The sequence below is a fragment of the Anomalospiza imberbis genome, unplaced genomic scaffold (assembly GCF_031753505.1).
Source record: "Anomalospiza imberbis isolate Cuckoo-Finch-1a 21T00152 unplaced genomic scaffold, ASM3175350v1 scaffold_80, whole genome shotgun sequence".
In the NCBI taxonomy this organism is placed as follows: Eukaryota; Metazoa; Chordata; class Aves; order Passeriformes; family Viduidae; genus Anomalospiza; species Anomalospiza imberbis.
The window spans coordinates 79,529-107,056 of NW_027100415.1; the positions used below are offsets into that span (position 1 = coordinate 79,529).

At 56.3% G+C, this 27,528-nt stretch overlaps 2 protein-coding genes and 1 long non-coding RNA gene across 3 annotated transcripts; all 3 read left to right on the plus strand.

Annotated features, from left to right (window-relative positions):
• Positions 1–606: 606 nt before the first annotated feature.
• On the plus strand, positions 607–3,160 carry LOC137467814 (serine/threonine-protein kinase pim-1-like). The gene is given in 6 exon segments (XM_068179231.1): positions 607–1,146; positions 1,232–1,282; positions 1,512–1,881; positions 2,104–2,280; positions 2,565–2,689; positions 2,691–3,160. Coding segments are annotated over 6 exon segments (1,470 nt in total). The 3' UTR covers positions 2,898–3,160.
• Positions 3,161–3,724: 564 nt separating this feature from the next.
• LOC137467808 (uncharacterized) lies at positions 3,725–4,195 on the plus strand. The gene is made up of 2 exons (XR_010995633.1): positions 3,725–3,797; positions 4,083–4,195. It is a non-coding gene; the product is annotated as an uncharacterized lncRNA (long non-coding RNA).
• Positions 4,196–9,340: 5,145 nt separating this feature from the next.
• On the plus strand, positions 9,341–25,825 carry LOC137467815 (serine/threonine-protein kinase pim-1-like). The gene is made up of 5 exons (XM_068179233.1): positions 9,341–9,379; positions 23,958–24,249; positions 24,890–25,069; positions 25,325–25,474; positions 25,705–25,825. The coding sequence occupies exons 1-4, from the start codon at positions 9,341–9,343 to the stop codon at positions 25,429–25,431; spliced, it is 618 nt and encodes a 205-aa protein (XP_068035334.1). The 3' UTR covers positions 25,432–25,474; positions 25,705–25,825.
• Positions 25,826–27,528: the final 1,703 nt, after the last annotated feature.

Genomic DNA, 27,528 nt, shown 5'->3' on the forward strand with positions numbered 1-27,528 from the left:
CCCTCCTCATCCTCTGGCAGAAAAAGGATCTTGGCCCCAAGTTCCACATTGCAGACCATGTCTTTTGGCAGCCTGCAACTGTCTCAACAGAGGATGAAAAGAGATGACATTACTGATACGATTTCCCTTTTCTACTCGAAAATTAAATGCTCCACTCCTGTCCACTCTTGCAAAAGTTTCTGAAGAGGCAATTCTTCCCCATGAAATGCTTCGTCTCAGCCAAAGAAGAAAGAAGCCACAAGCCAACACGCTTCTTTATTGCTACATTGTTTGATTTGGTTACTTCTCGAATAGGAATTACTTTGGGGTTTTATTTGTTAGTTTCTCTCTTTCGTTCCGCGGGGCGCGCGGCAGCTCCTCCGTTGGGTTCGCGGAGGCAACGGAGGAACGTTCGCGAGCTCCGGCGGTTCCGCAGCAGCAGCAGCAGCAGCAGCAGCAGCAGCAGCAGCAGCAGCAGCAGCAGCAGCAGCAGCAGCAGCAGCAGCAGCGCTTCTCTCGATCGGTTTTCCGCTCGACTTTCCACTCGCTCCCCATCCCCTTCTCCCTCTCACACTCACTCTATTCCGGTCCCGTCCCGTCCGTGTTCTGCCTCTCCCAGCCCGGCTCATGCCGCGTCCCGCAAGGCGCCGCTCGGCGGGGCCGCCCCGTGCCCGCCCCTGCCCGTCCCGCCGTGGAGCCGCCTCGGCCGGGCTCTCTCCGACCTGGCTGTGGCACTTCTGGAAGTGCCTCTTGCTCTGGTGCTGGCGGAGCAGCGCGGTCTTTTGGCTCCGCCTGGCGCGGGCTCTGGGCCGGCCCTGGCTGGGGCCCCGGCCCCGAACCAAGCCCCTCCCGCGGTTCCGCCCGCAGCCGCCCCGCTGCCGCCCCGCGCCCGCCCCGGCCCCGACAGCGTCGCCAGCAGCTTCCCCGCTCCGAGCTCCGCCGCTGCTCGGCTTGGCCGCCGGCCCCGAGCCGCCGCAGCCCGGGGCGGCTCGGCAAGCAGCAGCGCGCCGGGCGGTCGGGTTCCCGGGGCAGAAGAGCGGGAGCGCGGTGCCGCCCGCACGGGCGGAGAAGCCTCCCCTGGAGCAGCTCTACCGGGAGGGCCCGCTGCTGGGGAGCGGCGGCTGCGGCAGCGTTTACTCCGGGACCCGGCTCGCCGACGGCGCCCCGGTAAGAGACGGGGCCGGAGCGGAGGGGGCGGCGGGCGGCGAGCGGCGGGCGGGGAGCTCAGCCCGGCGCTCGCCTTGGCTTGCAGGTGGCCATCAAGCGAGTGCGCCGGGATCGCATCTCGGAGTGGGCGCGGCTGGTGAGTGAGCGGGGCCAGCGGGAGAAGCCGGCGGGGCGTGCCGGGCGGGGCTGAGGCGAGGCCCGGCAGGGTGGCAGCCGGAACGCTGCGAGGGGAGCGAGCGGGGAGTGAGCGGGGGCCGCGCAGCGTCCCGGGCCGGGCAATGGCCAGCGGCGCTGGGGCCGGGCAGGGGGTGCCCAAGGCGCGGCGCAGCATCGGCCCCGCTGAGGGCATCGCGGTCCCCCCGCAGCACAACGGCGCCCTTGTGCCCATGGAGCTGGCACTGCTGTGGATGGTGTCGTGCCCTGGCTTCCGCGGCGTCGTGCGGCTCCTGGACTGGTTCGAGCTGCCCGACGGCTTCGCGCTGGTCATGGAGCGTCCGCAGCGCTGTCAGGACCTCTGGGACTTCCTGGCCGAGCGGGGGTTCCTGACGGAGCCCGTGGCGCGGGGGCTGTTCCGCCAGGTGCTGGAGGCCGTGTGGCACTGCACCAGCCGCGGCGTCCTGCATCGCGACATCAAGGCCGAGAACGTCCTCGTCGACCTGGCCACGGGCGAGGCCAAGCTCATCGACTTCGGCTGTGGCACGATCCTCCAGGACACGTTCTACACCCGGATGTCAGGTGAGCCCAAAGCCGGGGCCCAGCCGGGCAGCAGAGGTTCCCCCCTTTGCTGGCAGAGGGGGAAGAGGGAGGGAGGGCAGGAGGGGGAATCCTTCTTCAGCCGGCTGCAGCCAAGTTGCTTTTCGGCGGGGCAGGAGCTGGCTGTTGTGGAACGGGAGCTGGCTGGGAGGGAGGGAGGGAGGGAGCAGCATGGGCCTGATGAGCTGTGCCCGTGTCCCATAGGAACGCCGGAGTACTGCCCACCGGAGTGGATCCTCTTTGGCTGCTACCATGGCCAGCCAGCCACCATCTGGTCCCTGGGCATCCTGCTTTATGACCTGGTCTGCGGGGACCTTCCTTTCCATACAAACAGGGACATCGTCCAGGGCCAGCTCTTCTTCCCACCCCGGGTGTCTCAAGGTGAGGATGCGCCTTCAAGGCTCGGGAGGAAGAGCGGGGTTGGGAGGGGGCAGCTGGCACAGAAGCGTCCCGCTCCAGCAGCTAGTGAGGAGGTTGATCTCCTGGGTTAGCTGGAGGAGGTGGCACGTGTGCCTCTGGGCTGCTCTCCTCCGGAAGGGAGGATCAATGGGAAGCTTTTGGCTGCAGCTCCGAGCACTCCTTGTGTGGCCTGGGCACCGTGGAATGTGGGAGAGCACGGACAGGAGCCTTGTCCCGCTGAGTGGCGGTTTCTGGTTTCTCTGCAGAGTGCCAGCACCTCATCAGGTGGTGTTTATCCATGGAACCCGCAGACAGGCCATCACTGGAAGACCTTTTTGAGCATTCTTGGCTGCAGGAGCCCTGCCTGGCCCAGGAGACAGCAGAGATCCATCCCTCTGCTCAGTAGGATCCAGGAGCCCAGCAAGTACCCGCTGCACATGTCTCGTGGCACTCCAAGAAAACCCCGGAGCGTTTCCCTGTGGCCGCGGCCCGGAGGAGAGAGCGCAGCCAAGGAGATGCTTCCGCTGGTCCCCAGCGAGTTGTGGAGGGAGCGTCTCAGTGCTCCCCGTCCCATTGGAGAAGTGGTGGCAGTGCAGTGAAGGTGCCACGGACTGGAACAGGGGAAACATCCCCCTGCAGCTCAATGGCATCGAGATGAGCCCGCAAGCCGAGGCACAGCTGGCGTGTTCTTCTGGAGCACCACATGGAGCTGGGAACACCATCCTCGAGCTGGCCGCTGGCGGGGCAAAGCCGAGTGGCTTTGGCTGCGGCCCCTTCCTGGAGGACACGCTCTGCGCCCCGATGAAATCAAGATGAGTCCCCAGCCGGCGCAGGGGCGGGGGGATGCTCGTGCTTCCAGGCATGGCAGGGCTCGGGCTGGCCACGCGCTGTAGGTTCCCCGCTTGGCGGCCCTGGGGAATATTAATTTTTCCCCCGGCCGCCAAGCTGCTTTTTGGTGGGAGAGGGGACGGGTGTTGTGGAAGGGGAGCCAGCTCCTGGCCTTGCTGACAGCTTCTGCCAGCCAGCCTGGCATGGGCTGGGGCGGGGGCAGCCAGCCTGACAAAGCATCCATCCATGTGGATGGGGGCAGCAGAGGGGGACGGGTTCTGAAGCCGTGCCCCAGCTGATCTGCTTTTTAGGCCCTTGAGGAAGGGGTGCGTTTACGGGCGGGAAAGGTGGGGTTTTTTCCCACCCATGGACAGGTTTAATTCTCGCATGGAGTGCTCAGACCCTCCTCAGGCCCGTGAAACGGTGACAGGCTTTGTAGCTTCTTCTTGTTTCCAGGTCTTGTTTAGAATTGATTTCATGCAATTGTTCTTTGTTTTCCCAGGAAGATTACACCTGGTGCCCGGACCGGACGGGGAAGCGCCTGCACTGTCCGTGGAGCACCTCCAGTGCCAGCGCTACCCCTGGGGCCACGGTCTGCGGGGACATCCCCTTCAAGAAGGACGAGGACCTCGTGCGGGATCAGCTCCTCTCCTGGCAGCAGGTCTCCAGAGGTGGGCACCCGGCTCCACAGCTGGGCTGGCAGAAGGGCTTCGGGCAGAGGGCAGCAGGCACACGGGCATCCCGCCCTTGCAGCTGCTGAGGAGGCTGCTGTGCTGTGCTTAAGCAGAGGAGGTGGAACGTGGCCTGCCACGCTGCCCTTCTCTCGAAACAGAGAATGGCTCGGGAGGTTTGGGCTCTGAGCACAGCCAGCAGCCTGGCCCGGGCCCAGGCCATGGTGGGACAGGGGGACAGGAGCCTTCTGTGACTGACCGTGGCTCTCTGGTTTCTCTCCACAGGCTGCCAGCACCTCATGCCATGGAAACGGCTCCGCTCGGCCTGCCAGTCTGGGAGGGCTGGAGGGCGGCGGGTGCTCGTTTGCTGTCAAAAATAAATTGTTTTTTTTTTGTCATCATCACGATCACAGCATTTCTTTCATCCTTTTCCAAGGTTTTGGCCTCCCTTCCTCCAGGCTAATCTTTTTGTGTCCTTCCTCAGCCACTTGATGGCATTTGGCAGGGGGGGTTAAGCAATGTTAAAAGTTCAACAACAGCTCCTGTTGCCAACTGCAGCAGCCCCTTCAAGAGCCCTGAGCTACCAGCGAGGTCCACATCTGCCTTGCAAAAGGGAGTGGTTTGCAGCCATGGGGTTGTCACCCTGCTGCAAAAGCTGGGAGGAAATCACAAGTGGCAAAATGCCAATTTGGCTCAAGCCTCGCCCAGGTTTTTCATCTTTTCCCTCTGCTCAGTGATAGGCAGGCAGGGCTGGACTCCAGCGAGGTTCAAGCTCTTGGTGCTCCCTGGCATCAAGGGGATCAAGTCAACTCTTGTATGCAGTGACTGCAATAGAGCTCCTGAAGGAAAAAAGGGAATGTCGTGAGGTGGGGCCTCCTTCTTGTCCCCTTTGTCTGCCCAGGAGCCCCTTGGAAAGGGAAATGCCCACACGGGTTTATCTGACTCCTTCCCAGCCAGCCTTTCCCTCACTCCCGGGTCTCATTTGCTCTGCAGGCTTCACCAGCTCGCTCAGCTTGGAGGAGCTCTCAGAGGAGAAAACGCTGCCTGGCGTGGGGCTGTCTGATCCTGTTGCGGTGTGTCTCCTCCCTCCCAAAGGTAACCCTCTCCCCCCGCCCCAACACCCATGAGCCCTGGCTGTGAGACAGGGGGTCCAGGGGGTCGAGTGATTGGCAGATTTGAAAGATACCCCCTGCCCCCTGTGGCTATTGGTAGACCTAAGTGCCCCTTCTCCCCTGGCACCCCTCCCCCTCACCTGCTTGGTGGCTACCTGTCCCTGCCCCTCCCCTTACCCCCGGGTTAAAAGGACAATCCAGCCACGTGGCCGGGCCTTCTGTTGGAGCTGCCACCAGGTCCACAACTCTGTAGCTGAAATAAAGACTCTGGATCAAGCTCTAGCAGAAGTGCCTCCTTTCTTCACCATCGCCTGAAGCCTCTCCACTGAGGAATATCGCTCGCAGCCTCTGAGTAACCCAAGGGTGTCACTGGGGAGGAAACATCCCAGCTGCCGCCATTGGACTCAGCAGCAAGGCAAGCCCGGGCAGGTCTCTGTCGGAATATTGGGAAACCCCAATAAACTCCTACATCAACCCACTGAAATTTATATGTGGCAGAGAAACACTTTAGTGGGGTGCAGACCCCTGCCCTCCTGCCAGGTCAATAAAAGGGCTTTTGGCTGACAATGCATTTGTCTGCCGATTTCTTTGAATGAGGGAGACCCCTCAGGACTGCTGTATCCTGAGGGAACACCGTTGGCCTTGGCCTGTAGGCACCTGCACAAGCTTAAAATCAGCTGCCTCAGCTTCCAGGACCTCTCTTGGCCGGCATCCTGACGTGAAGAGATTAGGTGGGAAGAAGACAAGAAGCAAATTTTGAAGCTTTAAAGCAAACATTAGTCAGTGCAGCAGCACTGAGTCTTCCTGCCTTAGACAAACCCTTCTATCTGTTTGTGGATATAGAAAAAGGGGCAGCACATGGAGGGTTAGCCCAGGACTGGGGAGGATCCAGGAAACCAGTGGCCTATTTATCAAAACCGCAAGACCCTGTCAGCTGGGGGTGGCCAACCTGTATTCAGGCGGTGGCAGCGAGCGCCTCACTTGTAGAAGAAAGCAAAAAATTAACCTTTGGGGGAAAACTGAAAATATATACCCCACACTCAGTAAGGAGTATCCTCAGCTAAAAGGCTGAGAAATGGCTCACTGATTCCCAAGTACTAAAATAAGAAGCCATCTTAATAGATAATGGTTTAGAGCTAGTCGTGAGTAGCCAACTCAACCCTGCCCAGTTTTAGATGAAAACCAGGTGAGGAATTAATACATAATTGCCTAGAGGTTATAAACTATCAAACTAAAGTAAGAGAGGACCTAACAGATCAACCACTCCAAGGTGGGAAACGATTGTACATCGATGGATTTTCACGGGTAATCCAGGGCACAGGGTATTGGGGTAGGCTATAGCAGATGAAGAGTTAGTGGCCCTAGAAAAAGGAAAGTCACCTTCCAACTGGTCAGCCCAAGCATGTGCGTTGTATGCCCTAAAGTGAGCTCTGGAAATATTCACACAGAAAAGAGAAACAATATATACAGACTCAAAATATGCTTTTGGAGTACTGCATACCTTTGGAAAAATTTGGGAAAAGAGTGAGCTATTAAATTCAAGGGGAAAGGAACTAAAAACTTCTTTTAGAAGTGTTAGAAACTTTACAATTACCAGAAGAAGTGGCAGCAGTATATGTTAAAGGACATAAAAAAGGAGTGACTCAAGAAGCACCAGGGAACCATTTACAGATTTAGATGCTAAGAATTCAGCCGAATCAGGGACAGAAAAACTAATGATAGCATTAACCCCCATGAGAGAAATGGAAGAAGTCCCCGTATTCAGTCAGACAGAAGAGAAAGAATTCTTCAAAACAGGAGCCAAGAAAGATAACAAAGGGAAGTGGAGAGCCAATGTTGTGAGTAAAACACTTCCAGAATCAATCATTCCCCAATATGGGATGGTGAACAGGATTGATTCAGACCAAGTGTAAGAGGCCGTCTGAAGCCCCCACTTTTGCCCACCAATTGCCACGAGGAGAAACCCCTTCCCCCAATGTAGTAACGGCTTGGAGAGAGCAGCAGTGCAGGTGCGGTTGCTGCACTGTTACGTTAGCTGTTCCAAACCAGGCCTGGCAAGGACTTGGCAAGGACCTGGCATGATCACAGGAAGGAACGGCCTACTGCATATTTGCCCACTCTCCTCCTGAAGCCAAATGAACTTTTGGGGTGACCCTAGTGGTCTCTCACTGAAGACCTCTCATCTGCCCCATTACCACTGTGACAGTCGGACGGAGATTGAAAACCCTCCTCCCAAGGACTGAGACTGAGACCCCTACCACAGGGAGTGGGGAAACCACTAATGACATGACCTGTTCTTCTTCAGTAATTCCAATGGACTTATTCTTCATTGTGTTTTCCTGCTTTGGTGGTTTCAGTGGACTCACTTGTTCTCCTGCAGCAATTGCAACGGACTTTCATTGTCCTGCATGTTCCCCCCTTTTTTCCTCCGTGGAGTATAACTGGACCCCTGAGTTGACCAGAACTTTGAAGACTTCCCCGACACGACCAGACAGATCCCCATCGTCCGGACCAGTGAGGATCTCGCCTGTGTTGGTAGCTATTCCCATCCCCCTCTTTTCTCTCTCTCTCTCTCTCTATCCTTTTATCTCCTTTCTGATCCCCACTATTGCATTTACTGCTTTGGCCCCTAATAAAGGTGCATTTGTTGTGATTAACTGATAGTCCCTTGTTGTTTGCCTTTTTGCAATTTGCGAATCAGTGAAAAGAACCATCACGACACCCCGCACAAGCAGATCGTGACACCAAGGAGCTCATTTCACCTCTAAAATACTGCAAAAAGTTGTTCAAACCCTGGGAGTAAATGGGAATTACACACTCCATGGCATCCACAGAGTTCTAGTCACATTGAGAGGATGAATCAAACTCTTAAAAGAGCTCTAGATAAGCTAATGATTGAAACCCAAATGTAATGGATGAAATGTCTCCCTTTGTCCTTATTAAGACTTAGAACTCAACCCCAGTCAGATCTGGGGGTCTCACCTATGAAATGACGTTTGACTTACCCTTTTTGACCTCACCCCAGAGGGTTGCCACCTATGAGGAAGGGGAAGCCAATGCCAAAAAATATGTTATGTCTATAGCAGAAACCTTAGAAGGGCTAAGACATAGAGGGGCAATTCCTCAAACTACCACCCTGGATTTCAGAATCCATAATATTAATCCTGGGGACTGGGTGATGATCAAGTCATGGAGAGATCAGTCTTTAACTCCTCAATGGGAAGGTCCCTTTCAGGAACTGCTCACCACTGAATCAGCCGTGTGAACTGCAGAGGGGGGATGGACTCATGCCCACAGATGGACTCATGCCAACAGAGTTAAAGGCCCAGCAGGAAAAACACAAAGAATGGACGACATATAACATCCAGACCAGGTGAAACAAGATTGAATCTCAAGCAGAGACTGAAAGACAACCAGAAAAACACCAAGACGCCTAAAGTCAAGCTTCCACCAACCAGTTTGAGAACTGTCTTCCTGTTTTAATGGGTGAGAATTGCAAGCATCTGTTGAGGGGAAGTACACAAGGGACTGTAAAAGGTAATGGGACAGCTTCTTTAAGAAAATAAGACAAAGGAAGGAGGGCAAGACCCCTTTGTTCACTTCCAAGAAGATGGCATAGCCCTGCTGTGGGTAGCAACCCCGTAGGCATGGTAAGGTAGGGACAAAAGGCCATATTGGACCACTGTCATTCCCCAACTGTCTTTGAATACAACAGGGACTGGAGGGCGAGACCGAGCTGGCCTCTGGACCCCTAAGACACACTGACTATGGGTAACAACCACATAGGCATGATAGATGGGAGTCAAAGCCATCCTGGACCTCTGTTAGGCCCTTTTGTCCATTCCAAATAAGTGTGTCTAAGGAAAACCTGAGATTTTTCTCCTGTTCCCACTGTCCTTGCCCACATCAACAGATGCTAGTATGACTCTTTCAATAAAAAAATGTCTTACTTAATTGTTCAAGCATAATGACATATAGAAAAAGAAAAGGGGGGTTTGTTATAGATGAGTAATCCTATGGTTGACTCTCACAATTAAGGGGTGAATATTAAGTATATGTTAAGAGAAGTTGTGTAGGTGTATAGTTGTCTTTCCCTTCCCCCTTGCATTGTTATCATGGGATGCCCTCAGTAGTCAGGGCATTTGGGAGGGTCGGCTTGTTGCTATGGCAGCGCCTGAGCTCCAATCAAGCTGTAAGAAAGTGATCTCCACCACTGGACAGCGAAGGAGGAGTGGATTGACAAGAGTTTGGGAGGGGCTGGAGGTATAAAAGACAGAACATCCATTTTGTAGATGAGCACATGGTGATTGAATCCTTTGCTCCGGAAACTGCATTTATTCTTTATTCACTCTTCTGTTAAATTTTGACAAGGTCTTAATAAACCAGTTAAATTTTTGAAAGTGAAAATTGTTTCTCACATGGGGTTGGGGAATGTGGGGCAAGGTTGTCCACACTGGGTCAGACCTCAAGGTAAAACTTCTCTGACCTGGCCGGACCTCCTTAGGAGTGGCCCTACATCAATATCAATCACAGAATGCTGCAATCAGCTCTTCTCTAAAGAGAACAGTAATAAAGACACTCTTTAAATAGGAATACATATTATTAGTAGCTCTTTAAAATATTTCTCCATAACTGCAAAAGGAAAACTTCTTAATGAACTGCATTAGAGCAAAGGAAAATCAACGCACCGCCATCGCTTCTCAGGACTTGCTTCATCCTAATGAGCCCCGTGGTGCATTTGGAGCTGAGCCCTGGAACCTCAGGGCCCGAGATGAGATAGCACAAACATGTCCAGGAGTCAAAGTCAGAGGAAAAACCCGAAGTTTCTTGAGCCATTAATGGGCGCCACTGAGGTCCATCCCCAACATAGGCTCCTCATGGACTCCTTGGAGGAGAGAATTGGAGGACAGGATGTCACAGAAACTTCTCAGAGAGTCAGAGTGAAAATGACAAACCAAAGTACCTTAAACTCCTTGAGTATCTCAAAGCATCAATGATCCCCACTGATTGTCAGTGCAAAGCTCTCAAGGGACTCATTAAAACAGATAATTTCAGGCTGTGACTGCTCAATCTTTCTCACAGAATCTGTATCAAAAGAGAAACACCAAGTACCTTAAAAGAACTGAAGCACCTTGAAGCATTAATGAGCCCCACTGATTGCTGTTCCTGACAAAGCCTCTCCAGGGACTAATTACAGCAGATAATTGGAGGCCATCACTGCACAAAGCTCTCAGAGACTCCAAGGCAAAAGCCGAAGTGCTTTGAAAAACCTGCAGTCCCTGGGAGCATGAAGGAGCCCCCAGGGCCATTCCTGAGCAAGGCTCCCCAGGGACTCCTTCCAGCAGATCCTTGAGGCCACTGGGATGTGGGCTAGGGGGGGATGCTGAGGGCAGGACAAGGGGCTGACAGTGCCCAGCCTGGCTGGGGCTGTGCCAGGAGGCCCCAGTGCCTCAGGACAAGGTGTCTCCTGACAGCCCTTGGTGGCACAGACCCTGCTGTGCCCCAGGGCACCAAGACTTGGCTTCTCTTTGTCCCCACCTGTCATCAGTGCCTCCAGTTCTCTGCTCTGCCTGGGGCCTGGGGACACTTTCTCAGTCGTGTCCCTCAGTGGGACCCATTAAAAGTCAAAGAAACTTTGGAGTTGGATTCTGACTTGGAGTTCTGGAGAGGTTTCTGCAGCTCCCTCTCAGGGCCTGATGTTCAGGGCCTGAGCACAAAGCCCCAGAGGGTCATTAAAGTCCTTGTGCTGTGTCTGTGCTGCTGAGCTGGGCCGGGCTCCTGGCACAGAGGGTGATCCTGGTAACCAAGGAGAGCTTCAAAAGCACATTTCTCTGGATGAGCAGCTCTTCTCCCAGCCCGGCAGGGCTGGGGCACTGCCTGCAGCCAGCCCGGGCACAGCACAGAGGCACAGAGAGCTTCCATCAGTCAGGGCTGGGAAGGTGCTGAGAAGTGCCTGGGGCAGAATCCCTGGCAGCCCTTGGCACAGGAACCTCTGGCTGCAGGACAATGCAGCTGCAGCTCCTGGAGTGATCTCCTACAGCCGGAACATCCCAATGCCCACAGACCCTGTGAGTACAACTCTGAGTATTTCTGGCACAGGGGAGGTGAAATGCTCATGAATCTCTGACATGCTGAAGGGTTCTGATCAGTCACAGAATAGTTCCAAAACAAGGATTTTGATAAAAATGAGGAAACTTCCAAAGACTTTGTATTGTTTCGTGCTATTGAAGAATGGTGGGCAGGGGTGATAAGTATTAATGGTTGATTATGAATTTTGACAAGTGCCTCAGACATCCAAACTGTTACTTTTAGGGATCAATAGGTGCACAGGAGATCCCTAATGTGCTTGCAGCCACTCTGCCCATGGACAGCAGCAGCATCACCTCTGCTGGAGCCATCAGGCTCAGTCTGAGCTGTCCTTTCTCCAAGCTGCAAACAGAACCTGCCCCCAGCCAGTGCCCTGCAAATAGGCAGGGTTCTGTCAGGCCAAGGAGAGTGCACAGAGATTTGGGGTCTGGGAGTACTGGCAGGGAGAGCTCAGGCACAGGGAAACACCTGCACGAGGAAAATCTCCAGGAAGCAGAGAGAAGATCAGGGAAGGAGAGAAAACAAAACCAGAAGTGCTGTGGCAGGGAGAGTTTAGAGATGTCCAGAGGATCCCCTCCAGTGCAGTCCCTCCCGCTGAACAAGCCCCCTCCCTCCTGTTCCCCCAGCCAAGCCTCTGCCCTCAGGGCCGGGGCTCCAAGGCGTGCAGCCCCTCCTGTGCAGGCAGAGCTGCAGCAGAGCCGTGGGGCAGCTCTGCAGCCCTGGGCCCAGTTCCCTCTGCAGAGCACAGGGCTGGGAGCAGCTGCCCGGCACTGGGGGCTCTGGGAGGGGGCACAGCTGGCTCAGGGTGACACAGCTGTCCCCAGTGCCCGGCTCTGGGCAATGCTGTCACTGCAGCCAGGGAAGGAGCTGCATCTCCCTGCATCCAGTGCCATTAGAAGGACACTTGGAAGTCTCCCTGAGATTTCCGTCCAAGCTGGATTGATGGGGAAAGGCAGAGGTGTTCTGATACTGAAAATGCTGCTGGGTTGGTGAAATGAGCAACGTGAGTCCTTGGCTACAAATGAGGAGCTGGGCTGTGGTGGATCGATCTGTCTCAGTAGCACCATAGCGTTTTTAAAAGAAACATGAGACTGTGAACATCCTTCATTTGAAAAAGTGAAAGCCCGGAGATACTCCAAAGAGAATGAAGTGACAGACCATCTCCCCTCAGTTTCCACTCATAATCTTCCCTCAGGGAACTCTGTTCTACCAGAGGGAGGCAGGAATGTTGAGTATTTCTGATATCCAAGTATACCAGGAGAGACATGGGGGTAGCTTAAAATGAAAACCTCTAAACTCTTAAACACAGAAGAGTGTCCATGTGTGTTACAGAGGAAAGTGTATGGGAAATGGCTTTGGTTTTGGTTACAGGTATCTCCTCTAACTCTTCTCTGTCCTTTCTCCATGAACAGGTCCCCATGTGCAGCCACAGCCAATGTCCAACAGCAGCTCCATCAGCCACTTCCTCCTGCTGGCACTGGCAGACACGCGGCAGCTGCAGCTCCTGCACTTCTGCCTCTTCCTGGGCATCTCCCTGGCTGCCCTCCTGGGCAACGGCCTCATCATCAGCGCCGTAGCCTGCGGCCACCACCTGCACACGCCCATGTTCTTCTTCCTGCTCAACCTGGCCCTCAGCGACCTGGGCTCCATCTGCACCACTGTCCCCAAAGCCATGCACAATTCCCTCTGGGACACCACCACCATCTCTTACACAGGATGTGCTGTACAGCTCTTTTTCTTTCTGTTCTTCATCTCAGCAGAGTATTTCCTCCTGACCATCATGTGCTACGACCGCTACGTGTCCATCTGCAAACCCCTGCACTACGGGACCCTCCTGGGCAGCAGAGCTTGTGCCCACATGGCAGCAGCTGCCTGGGCCAGTGGCTTTCTCACTGCTCTGCTGCACACGGCCAATGCATTTTCCCTGCCCCTGTGCCATGGCAATGCCCTGGGCCAGTTCTTCTGTGAAATCCCACACATCCTCAAGCTCTCCTGCTCCAAATCCTACCTCAGGAAACTTGGAGTTTCTGTTGTCACTACCTCCTTAGCATTTGGTTGTTTTGTGTTCATTGTTTTCTCCTATGTGCAGATCTTCAGGGCCGTGCTGAGGATCCCCTCTGAGCAGGGACGGCACAAAGCCTTTTCCACCTGCCTCCCTCACCTGGCCGTGGTCTCCCTGTTCCTCATCACAGCAGCATTTGCTCACCTGAAGCCCCCCTCCATGTCCTCCCCATCCCTGGATCTGGCCCTGTCAGTTCTGTACTCAGTGGTGCCTCCAGCCCTGAACCCCCTCATCTACAGCCTGAGGAACCAGGAGCTCAAGGCTGCAGTGAAGAGACTGGTGACTGGATGCTTTCAGGAACATTAAACTGCTGGCTGATTTCTGCAAATCACTTGTAATAAAAGTCATCTTTGATACTCCTTGTTGATTTGGTTGTTTTTTTTTTTTTTTTTCCCTTTGCCTTACTTTTTTAATATTGACCACAAAGCAATGTCACTGGTTTTGCCATTTCTCCTTTTGTTTCTCTCCACCTTACCTGTGGCTACAGACTGTGTCAATGAGGGCCTGCACTGTTGTTGGCTTAAAAGGAACTCAAGGATCTCCCAGCACAGTTTTCTGCAGAGATGCCCTTTTGTTGCCTTCTCTGGAGCTGCAGCAGCAATGTCTGTGTGCAGAGCTGGGGGCAGATCAGTGCTGGCACAGCAGCTGTGCCCAGCAGCAGCAGCACTTGGTGTTGCCAGTGCTGCTCCCGTGGCCCTGCCCCGCTGCCCTGGTGGCCCTGGTGTTGCTGCAGGGCCTGAGTGCTCTCGGGGCCGGGCACAGTCCTGGGGGTGGCAGTGCCGGGGCTGCAGCAGGGACAGCCCATGGGCACTGCTGGGGCAGCGCTGACGCCTCAGGCCAGGGCCTGGGGGCTCCAGGCTCCTTGCCCAGGCTCTCTAAAGAACACGGCCAGGCCAATGCTCAGCACAGAAAACCCCCGTGAGCAGCCCCAGGCTGGCCGTGGGCAGGCTGGGGGCAAACAGCATGGCTGGTGCTCTGCAAGGGCCCTGGGGGAGACGGAAAGGAGCAGCAGAGCAGGGGCTGATCCATCCCCAGTGCGCTGGACAGGCCAGGGCAGCGTCCCAGAGCGTCCTCATGGAGCTGCCAACAACATCCCCCCTCTGCACCCCTGGCCTTTCCCCCAGCTCACACAGGTGCCGCATCCTTGCAGGCACAGCCATGGCAGCGCTGGCTCAGGAGCCCCTGTTTGCATTGCACACAGCAGGCAGGAGCACCCCCATGCTGCTGCTGTGGGGACATGAACCTGAGGGAGCACAAATGCCAGCAGCCCCTGGGGCCAGGAAGGGCTGGGGGACGCCAGGGAAACCACTCAGCTTTGTCCTGGCCTCTGCAGTCAGCCAGAAAGTTTGTTCCCATCAGCTGGGAGTTTCCTGTCCCACTGCAGATGCTGTTGCTCAGAGCCAGGGCTGCCTGGCAGCCACCCCCAAACTGCCCGGAGCATTTCCTTGGCTTCACCTTTGCTTTCTTTACTCTTCGTCCTACAAATTTATTCCCACTGCCCACCCCTGTTCCCTCCCCTGCACACAGCCCATCCCTGTTTGCCCTTTCCTCTCTGGCCCCACTCCCCATTCCAGTTCCTGACTTGGCACCATGGGAACGGCCCTTGGGGAGCAGGATCATACCACAAGTGCTGCAGGAATTGTCTGCAGGCTCCTGCAGTGCCTCGCGCTGCTCCCTTGCCAGAGGCACCCCAGACCAGGGGGGCACATCTGGGCTGCTGTGTTTGGCTGTGGGGCTGCCTGTTCTGGGCAGTGAGGAGGGGCTGCAGAGGCTCTGCAGGACTGACAAGATGGGCTTTGGGGCTGTGAGGAGAAGCTGAGGGACCTGGGCTGCTGCAGCTTCTGAAGAGGAGGCCCAGGGCTCCTCCTGTAACTGCTCCAAGGGTGCTTTCACAGAATCCCAGAATCAGCAAGGTTGGAATAGACCATGGAGATCATCAGGTCCAACCTGTGCCATGACACCGCCTTGTCTTCCCTGAGCCTCCTCTTCTCCAGGATATACAACCCGAGCTCCCTCAGCTGCTCCGCACAGGAATTGTGCTCCTGACACCTCACCAGCCTTGTTGCCTTTCTCTGGACACGCTCCAGCCCCTCCATGTCCTTCCTAAATTGGGGGGCCCAGAACTGGACACAGCACTCGAGGTGCTGCCCAACCAGTGCCCAGCACAGGGGAAGAATGACCTCCCTGCTCCTGCTGGCCACACCATTCCTGATCCAGGCCAGGAGCCATTGGCCTTCTTGGCCACCTGGGCACACGGCTGGCTCATGTCCAGCCTGCTGTCCATCAGTCCCTGCAGGTCCCTTTCTGCCTGGCTGCTGTCCAGCCACTCTGTCCCCAGCCTGTAGCGCTGCAGGGGTTGTTGTGGCCAAAGTGCAGGACCTGGCACATGGACTTGTTAAACCTCACCTTGTTGGATTTGGTTCCTGGATCCAGCCTGTCCAGGTCCCTCTGCAGAGCCCTCCTGCCTTCCAGCAGATCAACACCCCCAGCCAACTTGGTGTCACCACGGTTCCATGAGGCCCCAGAGTGTCCCAATGGTCTCCATGATTCCATGAGGCCTCCCAGTGTCACAATGTCCCTTTGGTGTCACAAAGTCCCTTGGATCCTTGGGCCCTGCAGTGTCACAATGGCACCGTGGTGCCCCAGGGCCCTGCAGTGTAACGATGGATCCTTGGTTCCATGAGGTCTGGCAGGGCAGCAATTCTCTCCTTGGTTCCCGCTGTCTCCCACACCTCCCACTGTCAGGCTATAGAAGGACACCTGGCCGATGAAGGGGAGTGGGAGTGTGTACCTACTCGAGGAGGTAATAATAAAAATCCCTCCCAAAGCCCTCTCCCAAGCCAGGGGCCACTTCAGATGCGGTATGATCTCCTGGATCTGGAGAGTCAGCCAGATGGTTTAGAAGAAAATTATCTGCCCAGTGAACCTCCCAATTATGATTTATCTGTGAGACAGATCAGCACCTCTAACATCAAAAAGGAAAGAAGGGTAATTGTGGTGGGTGACTCCCTCCTGAGGGGAACAGAGGGCCCCATATGTCGACCAGACCCACCCCACAGGGAGGTCTGCTGCCTCCCTGGGGCCCGGGTACGGGATATCACTGGCACACTGCCTGGGCTGATTCAGCCCTCTGATTATTGCCCACTGCTGATACCCCAGGCTGGCAGTGATGAGATTGAGAAGAGGAGTGTCAGGCCAATTAAAAGGGACTTTAGGGCATTGGGTCAGGTGGTTAATAGGACAGGGGCACACACAGTCTTTTCCTCAGTCCCTTTGGAGTCTGAGAAAAACGGTGAAAGCAATAGGAGAGCTCACATTATCAACGAGTGGCTCAAGGGTTGGTGTCATCGTCAAAATTTTGGATTCTTTAATCATGGGGCAACTTTTACAGCACCTGGCCTCCTTGGATCAGACAGCCTCCATCTTTCTGTGAAGGGCAGAAGAATTTTAGCTCATGAACTGGCAGAACTTGTTGACAGGGCTTTAAACTAGGTCTGAAGGGGAAGGGGGTACAGCTGGGTTGTCTGGAAGCAGGCTCGTGGGTGGTAAGCCTGAGTTAGGGGTGAAATCAGCAGCCCAGCTGAGGTGCAGGTACACCAATGCACACAGCATGGGTGACAAACAAGAAGAGCTGGAGGCCATGGTGCAGCACCAGAGCTATGATGTAATTGCCATCACAGAAACAGGGTGGGACGACTCACATGGCTGGAGCGCTGCACTGGATGGCTGCAAGCTCTTCAGGAGAGACAGGAAAGGGAGAAGAGGTGGAGGGGTGGCCCTTTACATTAGGGAGGCTTTTGATGCTGTGGGTGTTGAAACTAATGATGATGGAGTCGAATGACTATGGGTGAGACTTAGGGGGAAGGCCAACAAGGCTGACATCCTACTGGGAGTCTGTTATCGTCCACCCAGCCAGGAAGAAGAGGTGGACAGGTTATTTTTCAAGCAGCTAGAGAATGTTTCAGGATCATCAGCCCTTGCTCTTTTAGGTGACTTCTACCTGCTGGACATCTGCTGGGAACTCAATACAGCTGAAAAGAGGCAGTCCAGGAAATTTTTAGAGTTTGTGGAGGACAATTTTTTGTCATAGCTGGTGAGTGAGCCCACCAGGAGAGGGACTATGTTAGATCTGTTGTTTGTAAATAGAGATGGGCTGGTGGGAGATGTGGTGGTTGGAGGTCACTTGGGGCACAGTGATCATGAAATTATAGAATTCTCATGGTGAAGTCAGGTGGAACACTAATAAGACTTTTACATTGGACTTTGGAGGGCAGACTTTGGCCTATTTAGGAGACTTATTCAGAGAGTTCCTTGGGAAATAGCCCTTGAAAACAAAGGAGTTCAGTAAAGGTGGGCAAGCTTCAAAATACAGATCTCGAGGGCACAGAAGGAGACTGTTCCTGTGTGCCAAAAGATGAGTCGACGACGCAAATGCCCAGCCTGGATGGGCAATGAGGTTTTGAAGGAACTTAGGAATAAAAAGAGGATGTATCATCTTTGGAAGGAGGGTCAGGTCTCTCAGGAAGTATTTAAGGGGCTTCCTAGGGTATATAGGAATGAAATTAGGGAAGCCAAACCTCAGTTTGAACTTAAAATGGCAGCTTTTGTAAAGGGTAATAAAAAATGCTTTTAGAAATATATCAATGGTAAAAGGAAGGGCAAGACCAATCTTTGTTCTTTATTAGATGTGGAAGGGAATTTAATAACTGCAGATGAGGAGAAGGCAGAGGTGCTTAACGCCTTCTTTGCCTCAGTTTTTAGTGAGAAGACGATTTGCCTTCAGGACAACTGTCCACCTGGGCTGGTAGATGGTGTCAGGGAGCAGAGTGGGCCACTGTTATCCAAGAGGAGGCAGTCAGAGAACTGCTGAGCTGCTTGGATGTTCATAAATCCATGGGACCTGATGGGATCCACCCCAGGGTGATGAGGGAGGTCTCAGATGAGCTTGCCAAGCCACTCTCCATCATTTACCAGCAGCCCTGGCTCACTGGTGAGGTCCCAGATGACTGGAAGCTGCCCAGTGTGATGCCCATTCACAGCAAGGGTGTGAAGGAGGATCCTGGTAATTCCAGGCCAGTCAGCCTGACCTCAGTACCCGGTAAGGTCATGGAACAGTTCACACTGAATGCCATCACACAGCACTTCCAGGATGGCCAGGGTGTCAGACCCAGCCAGCAGGGGTTTAGGAGGGCTAGGTCGTGTTTGACCAAGCTGGTCTCCTTCTATGACCAGGTGACCCTCCTGGTGGATGCAGGAAAGGCTGTGGATGTGTCTATTTGGACTCCAGCAAGGCCTTTGACACTGTCTCCCACAGCACACTCCTGGAAAAGCTGCAGCCCACAGCTGGGCCAGGAGCACTCTGTGCTGGGTTCAGAACTGGCTGGATGGCTGGCCCAGAGAGTGGTGGTGAGCGGTGCTGCATCCAGCTGGGAACAGTCACCAGTGCTGTCCCTCAGGGCTCTGTGCTGTGCCAGCTCTGTTCAATATTTTTATTGACCACATGGATGAGGGGATTGAGCTTTTCATTAGTAAATCTGCAGATGACACTAAACTTGGAGCATGTGTCCATCTGTTGGAAGGCAGGAGGGCTCTGCAGGAACACCTGGAACAGCTGGATAGATGGAAGATTCCAGTAAGATGAAGTTTAATCATTCCTAGTGCCAAGTCCTGCATTTTGTCCACAATAACCCCCTGCACTGCTCTAGGCTGGGGACGGTGTGGCTGGACAGTGCCCAGGCAGAAAGGGACCTGGGGGCACTGGTCGACAGCAGGCTGGACATGAGCCAGCAGTGTGCCCAGGTGGCCAAGAAGGCCAATGGCTCCTGGCCTGGATCAGGAATGGTGTGGCCAGCAGGAGCAGGGAGGTCATTCTTCCCCTGTACATGGCACTCGTGTACTTGGCATTCTTCCCCTGTACTGGCACCGTTCCTCGAGTGCTGTGTCAAGTTCTGGGCGCTCCCACTTAGGAAGGACATGGAGGAGCAGGAGTGTGTCCAGAGAAGGGCAACAAGGCTGGTGAGGGGTCTGGAACACAAGTCCTGTGAGGAATTACTGAGGGAGATGGAGTTGTTTATCCTGGAGAAGACTCAGAGGTGACCTTATCACTCTCTACACTCCCTGAAAGGTGGTTGCAGTCAGGTGGGGGTTGGTCTCTCTCCTCACAGCAACTGACAGGACCAGAGGACAGTGTCTTAAGCTGCCCCAAGGGAAAATTAGGTTGGATATTAGGAAAAAAGTTTTTTATGGAAAGGGTGATAAAGTACTGGAACTGTCTGTCCAGGGAGGTGGTGGAGTCACCATCCTGGGATGTGTTTAAAAAAAGACTGGATGTGGCACTCAGTGCCATGGTTTAGCTGAGGTGGTGTTAGGGCATGGGTTGGACTTGATGACCTTAAAGGTCTCTTCCAACCCAGCAATTCTGTGATTCTGTGATTGTGTGACATCACAGACCAGGTTGTGACATCATACAGTTGGCTGTGACATCACTGGTTTATTATGTGACATGACATAGCAGGATGTGACATCACAGAGGAGGTTGTGATGTCACAAAGTCGGCTCTGACATTACAGGCTGGCAGTGTGACATCACAGAACAGGCTGCGAAGCCACAGAGAAGACTCTGCCATCATAGAAAAGGGCTCTGTGACATCACAGAGCAGCTGTGTGATGGCACAGAGAAGGCTGAGAAAATACAGAGTGGATTGTGACATCACAGAGCTGACTGTGAAATCACAGAGCAGGCTGTGACATGACAACGAGACTGCATAACATCACAAAGGTGGCTGTGACCTCATAGAGCTGGCTGTGACATCACAGGGTGTCTGTGACATCACAGGCTGGGCTGTGACCTCACAGGGCAGATTTTTGGATATCACAGAGCAGACTGAGACCTCAAGAGCAGGCTGTGACATCATAGGACACCTGTATGAAATCACAGGTGGCCTGTTACATCTCAGAGTGGGCTGTGTGACATTATAGGGGCTGTGTGATATTACAGGGCAGCTCTGTGACATTACAGGGGTGTGTGTGACATCACAGGGGTGTGTGTGACATCACAGGGGCTGTGTGAGGTCACTGGGGAGGTCACTCCACCCCAGCCCCCCCTCACAGTTCACCCCAGAGAAGTCCAACGCTGCTCGTGCACAGCGGGGTCCCCTGTCCCCCCGGGTCCCCCCGCCCCCGGCACCGCAGCCTCCCCCACAGGATGTTCCACGAGATCGACCCCAGAGCCTGACACGGGGACGGGGGCCGGGGCTGTTGGGGGTGGGACAGGGGGACAGGGACCCCCTGGCAGCGTCCCTGTGTCCCCCGGGGCCAGAGCCTGGGCCAGGGCTCCTTCACCCTGTTACCAACGAGGGCTTGAGAGCGCTGAAAAAATCCCCAGCAAGGGATCAGCAAAAACCAGATTTAATATTAAGCGACAGCACCACAAAGTTCCTTGGCAAGAGTCACTCTGCTCCTGGAGCCGTTGTGATGGTTGGTCGCGATGGAAACCTGCCCTGGCCCCTTGCTCAGGGCTGGTGTCACTGCCCAGAGCAAGAGGGGATCCCTTGCTGGGGGCTTGTGCCATGGCCACCTGCCCTGTGCCGCGCTGGCCGGTCAGGCGCCGCGGAACCAGCAGCAAACGCCAGGGCCAGGGCCAAAGGCCAGGTCAGCCAGACAGAAAGGGGCAGTGCTGGGCACTGTTTCCATGGCAGCCCTCACTGGGGGTGACACCTGGGTCACCTGTCCTGGCAGTTGCCATGGAAACCCGGCTCACTGGAAATACAAGGGTGGACAGAGGTTTTAGTAGGGCCTGGCACAACGGGACAAAGGGGGGTGGTTTTAAACTAAAGGAAGGGAGGTTCAGATAAGAACAGATAAGGAGGAAATGTTTGATGATGAGGGTGGTGATACACCAGGACAGGTTCCCAGGGAGGTGGTCAGTGCCCCGTCCCTGGAAACATTCAAGTCCAGCTGGGACAGGGCTCTGAACAACCTGATCTGGTGAAAGATGTCCCTGCTCATGGCGGGGTTTGGATGAGATGAGCACTGCAGAGCTCTTCCCATCCAAACCATTCCAGGACTGCATGGGCAGAAGGGGCTGCTCAGTGCACTCCATCCACTGCCTCGACTCCTCATGGTCTCTGCTGGACCCCACACCCCACAGCCAAACCCAGCCCCTTCTCTGCCTTTCCTCCCCCTGCCCCAGGGGCTGGCACAGCCAGGGGGGCACAGGTGACCTTTGGGCTTTGCAGGGCTCAGGCACAAGGGCCGTGGCAGAGTCAGGGCTGAGGTCACACTCTGTGGGCTGGGGCAGAGCCCAGCCAGAAATGAGCCCTGAGGCAGCAGCTCTGCAGTGCTGGCCACCAGGCCGGCTTGCCAAGGGAGGCTTCTGGCCATGCCCTGCAAGCAGCTGCTGCTGCCAAGGCGCCTTTGATGCCTCAGGCTCTCCCTGGCACAGCTCCCAGCACGGCATTCTGCCCTTGTGCCCGAGGCCTTCCCTGTGCTGGGGCTGGCCTGGGGCTTTTCCTGCAGCGGGACCTGCCCTGCTCCTGGCACAGTCCACCAAGTCATTCCCTGCATTTCTCCTTTTCAAATTCCTTCCATCACCTACTCTCAGAGGTCCAGCCTGTTCTGGTGCTTATCATGAACTGACTGTGCTCTTGATTTATACCAGCACTGGAGATGTAGAATCACCCAACCTGAACACAGAAACAAACTCCCTCTGTCCCATTTTCATGTTCTAGATCACTTTCCAGGTGTCCATGGAGATGTGGGAATGATTATCACACAAATCTCCATTTCTGGCTGCAGGCTCTGGAGATTCCTTCTCTGCATTCAGTCAGGCTTGTATTCCCTAACAAGTCCTGGTTCCACCTCCTGTTTCCCAAGGCTGGAACAGTCACAATGAAAACCTCACCAATGGCACAACTCCCCAGCTCTCCAGGAAGAGAAAGGACAAGCTGTCAAGTTCTCCAAACCTTTGTCCTGCTCTGCTGCAAGAGTCCTGCTGCACTCACGCTGTGGAAAGCCAAGAGAAGCTGCAGGTGGTGGCACATCTTGTGACAGGAGCTCAACCTGGTTCTCCAGGAAAGGTTCTTGAGAAGAGCAAACAGGACTGTGGAGAAGATTCCTGGAAAACTGAAACAGCTTTCCAGAAGTGAAATGAAAATTGAAAGAAACAGTCCAAGATGTTTTCCTCTATTTATTTCTCTGCTCCCTTTTTCCATCTTGCACTACTTCTCCATCCCATTAATTCCAAATGCATCTCACATCTAAGATCAGTGACTTAGCGAGTTCTAGACACTCTAAAGTACCATGAGCCACACAGTTTGCCTTCCAGTTTTTGCTGGAAAGCAACACTGGAGCCATAAGTGCAGGACCAGGACCAGGGAATCCTCCAGCCAGGGAATGTGCCCCGATAGGGTTTGATCCTCAGCGGGGACAATACACAGCAGCGACCGAGGAGATACCTCTGCCCCCGTGCAGGAGTCCAGACTCTGGGTCTGGGCTGAACAGGGCAAAGTTCCCGTGTTTGGACAGGCTCAGGGGCTGCCCCCGGGGAGCGGGGGGCTGGGCGTGGGGGTGAGCGGGCAACGGAAAAACGGACACGGGGACAAACGGCCCCGGAGCTTCAGTTGCAGCAGCAGCAGCAGCGGCGGCAGCAGCAGCAGCAGCGGCAGCAGTGATTTTGTCGACTTCCGATTCTTACTCCTCTCCCTCTCCTTCTCCCGCTGTCCCGCTCCTTCTCCCGCTGTCCCGCACCGTCTCCCGCTCTCCCTTTCCCGCAGTCCCCTCCTCTCCCAGTCTCTCTCTCTCCCCATTCCCGGCCGGGCCATGCCCCCGGCCCGCCCCCGGCTCCGGGCGGGGCTGCCCCATCCCCGCCCCCGGCCGTCCCGCCGGGGTCTCGCCTCCGCCCGGCTCTGGCCGTGCTGGCGGTGGCGCTTCTGGGCGGGCATCGGTGCCTGGGGCTGGGGCGGCATCGCCTCGCTCTGGCTCCGCCTGGCCCGAGCCTGGCCCCGGCCCCGGCTCCTCCCGGGCCCCGCGGAGGACACACGCGGCGCGGCCGCTGCCGCCGCCTCCGCTGCGGCTTCCCCGGCCCGAGCTCCGCCGCTCGGCAGCGCGGCCGCCGCCCCCGAGCCGCCGCTGTCCCGTTGCCGGGAGCGAACGCCCGGGGAGGGCCGGCCCGGGGCGGTCGGGGGGCGCTCGGGGGCCGCTCCTGGCCCCGGGCCGAGCGCTGACAGCCGCGTCCCGCCCGCAGGGAAGGCGCAGCAGGGCCTGCAGGAGCGGTACCGGCTGGGTTCGCTGCTGGGCAGCGGCGGCTTCGGCAGCGTCTTCGCGGCCACGCGGCTCTCGGACGGCGCCCCGGTGAGCGGCGGGGCCGGCGGCGGGCGGAGGAGGAGGAGGAGGAGGAGGAGGAGGAGGGGGTGGAGGAGAAGGGGGAGGAGGAGGGATAGAAGGAAAAGGAAAAGGGAGAGGGGGAGAGGGGGGAGGAGGAGGAGGAGGATGATGGGGCTGGAGCTGGGGCTGGGGCTGAGGCTGGGCATGGCGGGCGGCGAGCTCAGCCTGCTGCTGCTCTTGGCTTGCAGGTGGCCATCAAAAGGGTGCCAAGGAACCGCGTCCGGCACTGGGGCGAGCTGGTGAGTGAGCGGGGCCAGCAGCAGAAGCCGGGCCGTGCCGGCGGGGATGAGCCGAGGCCCGGCAGGGTGGCAGCCACCAGGACACCTCGAGGGAGAGCGGGCGTGGGGCCAGCGCAGGGCACAGAGCACCCCGGGCTGGGTGAGGGGTTCCCGACCCCCGGCACGGCATCAGCCCCACTGATGGCATCGTGCTCCTCCCGCAGCCCGACGGCACCAGCGCACCCCTGGAGATCGTGCTGCTGGACAAGGTGTCCACTGGATTCCCCGGTGTCGTCCAGCTGCTGGAGTGGCTTGAGCTCCCCAACGACATCTTGATCGTGCTGGAACGCCCAGAGCACTCTCAGGACTTGCACAATTTCATTCGGGCACGGGGGTACCTGTCCGAGGAGGTGGCGCGGGATCTGTTCCGCCAGGTGCTGGAGGCCGTGCAGCACTGCACCAGCTGTGGGGTCCTGCACAGGGACATCAAACCACAGAACATCCTGGTTGACCTGGCCACCGGGCAGGCCAAATTGATTGACTTTGGCTGTGGCACCTACCTGCAAGACACAGCCTACACTCGCTTTGCAGGTGAGCCCATGCAGGGGTGTGCTCTCGGTCCTGGCATCTCATGGCCCAACATCTCACAGCCCAAGCTGGGTGTGGCAGCGGGGATTCTCCCTTTTGCTGCCCTTCATGGCTCTGAGATTTCAGCTGAGTTGCATTTGAGCAGGGCTGGGTGGGGAGCCAGCTTCCAGCCCTGCTGGCAGCCTTTGCCCACCTCTCTGGGCAGGACTGAGGCTGGGGCTGGGGCAGCCAGCCCAACAAAAACACGGGTGGGTGGGGGTAGCAGAGAGGGGGGCCGTAAGCTGTGTCCCAGCCGGTTTGGTGTGCAGGTTAGAAAGGGCTTGGACTGCTCCACTCACCTGGTTTGTTTTGGATTCATGATGTTTTTGGGCAGTGCTGGCAGGGAGGATGAAGGCATGGTTTTCCCAAGCACTGGGTGGGTTTTTCCTCCTCATGGTCGGGCCTTGCCAGGACTTCTGCTGCCCTCTTCCAACCCCAGTGGCTTCTTTTCCAACCCCAAGTCTGTACACAAGTCCCAGGTGCTGGCGAGAGGGCAGCGGTCACCCCGTGTGCCACTGGGGCAGCCCCCACACGCCCAGGGATGCTGGGGCCAGGCTCTGGGAGCAGCAGCATCCCCCTGATGAACCCCATCTGTATTCCACAGGAACACGGTCATACAGGCCCCCAGAATGGACCCACTTTCGATTTTACTACGGCAAGCCAGCTACCATCTGGTCCCTGGGCATCCTGCTGCACCAGATGGTCTGCGGGGAGCACCCTTTCAGGAGGAGCCAGAACATCAGCTGGGACCATCAGCTCTCGCTGCCACAACGGCTCTCTCAAGGTGGATCCTCATCTCTGGCCACGGGGGCAATGCCAGTGCTGGGAGACAGCAGCAGCTCGTGAGCATCCTGCTCTGGCAGCTGCTGAGGAGGTGGCACATGTCCTGCTCTCCTGCTCTCCTCCAAAACAGGGAATTGATGGGGAAGTTTAGGCCCAGCTCTGAGCACATCCAGCATGGCCTGGGCACGGGAATAGTGGGGCAAAGCCAAAAGGAGCCTTCTCCAGCTGACTGGCGGGTTCTGGTTTCTCTGCCCAGAGTGCCAAGATGTGATCAGGCGGTGTTTATCCATGCTGCACTCGGACAGGCCCTCGTTAGAAGAGCTGTTCTGTGATCCCTGGCTGCAGGATATTCATCGGCCCTAGAAGAAGGGAGAGAGCCACAGGCACACTTTGATGCAAGGCCCTGGTAAGTTGCAGCTCCACACATGCCTTGGCAATCAGAAGCAAAGGAACCCAGACATTTTGTCCTGCCTGTGTCACTGCCCAGGGGTCATCAGATGGGGACACGCAGCCCTTGTGCTGGAGCTGAGCTGCTCTGCCCAGCACTGGTGGCTGCCATCTGAGCTGGTTTGCTTGTCTGGTTCCCTGACAGCTGGGGCCCTGGGCAGAACCCTGACAGCCTGGGCTCACCCCCAGGGAAGGAGAAGGAGCCCCTGGAGAAGCTGTACCAGGTGGGGCTGCTGCTGCTGGGGACAGCAAGGATGACATCAAGGATGACAACATCTTCCTCCACCTGGTCACCGGCAGCTGAGGATGATGGACTTCGATTCTGGCACCTTCTCCAAAGCCAGGCTCCACAGGGAATTAGCAGGTGAGTCCACACGCAGGGGGATGCTCCCAGATTTGGGCTTTGCACAGCCTGGCCAGGAACCAAAGGTTCCCCCTTTGCTGGGGCGGATGCAGCTGATCCTTCAGTCGGCTGCCAGGCTGCTTTTGGCAGGGCTGGGGGGATGGGCTGGGGTGGTGATGAAATGGGAGTGGGCTCCTGGCCCTGCCAACAGCCCCCAGCACCCACCGTGCCCCGGGCTGGGGCTGGGGCTGGGGCAGCCAGCCCGACACAAACAAACCCCCATGGTGGGAGCAGAGGTGGGACTCCAGAACCTGTGCAGGGGCTGCTTTGCTCTGCAGGCAAGGAAGGGCTTGGGCTGCTCCACTGCCCCTGTTTGCTTTGGGATCACCGTTATTTTGGGGGACAGTGCAGGGGGGAAGGGAGAAAGCCTGGGCTTCCCTCACCTGTGGGTGGGTTTTTCCCTGGCATGCAGGGGTTGGGCCTTCCTCAAGTCCCTGACAGTAATATGATTTTTGACCTTTTTTCTTGTTCCCCTTTTTGTCTGTAATCTATTTTCAATAATTTGTTGTGTGTTTTTCTAGAGGAAGCGTTCTAGCTGGGGTCCAGTCTGGATGGGGAAGTGCTTTGGAGCAGCTGTGGCATGGATGGGCCGTGCCCTTGGAGAAGGCTGAGGACATGGTTTGGGACCAGCTTTTCTTCCAGCGGGGGATGGCGTCAGGTGGGTCCCGTCTGCTTAGCATGGTGGGATCAGAGCTCTGGGGAGATGGCAGCGAGCACAGGAGCATCCTGCTCTGGGCAGCTGCTGAGGGCTGGATGTGCCGTGGCCGGCTGCAGGCTGGGCACATGTCCTGCCCTCCTGCTCTGCTCCCAAAGGCAGCAGGGATGGGCAGCTCTGGGCACAGCTCTGGGCACGGCCAGCATGGCCTGGGCACCGCGGGCGGCTGGGACAAGGGGACAGGAGCCTTCAGCTGACGGGCGCTTTCTGGTTTCTCTCCTTGCAGCCGGGCTCTGCGGGTGCTGAGGCTGCTCTGGGCTCTGCCAGGGCTCTGCTGGAGCTCAGCACCGGGCCGCAATCAGCCAAAGAAGAAATGGGGTGACCTGCAGCACAGACCTGCTGGAGCATTTCAGCAACACAGCTCAAGTGTGCAGAGTGTACACCTCCCAGGGAAAACATGCCACCACCCCAAAATAAACTTGTTCAATAGCTTCTGAAATGAAATCAATCTGGGATGACCCCAAATGACATTTTGCAGCTTGCTCAAGCTGTATCTCAGCCCTTCTCTGAACTGTTCTGTCCCCCACCTGCCTTGTACTTCCCAACTGCTCCCTCTTTTCCCCCAGTGCGTTCCCAGCCCATGGCAGTCTCCATCACACTGTTGCCTTCCTTGGTGCCCCTCACCACGAGGAAGGCTGAGCCCCAGGCTTAGGGACTCATCCTGTCACGGGCTGAGGAGCAGCAATGTCTCAGAGGTCCAGTGGGATTTTAGTGTCATTCAGAGCTGCTCTCCAGCCCTCAGCTCTCCTCACTGCTGAGTTCCCACTCCCTTGTCCTCATCCTTGCAGCAGGATGAGCTCTGTGAATCCCCTTGAGCCTCCCCACTCTTCCCAGCCCACGCACCCACCTCAGTTAGGCTGAAGCTGCAGCTTCTCTGTCTCCTCTGGCACACCAG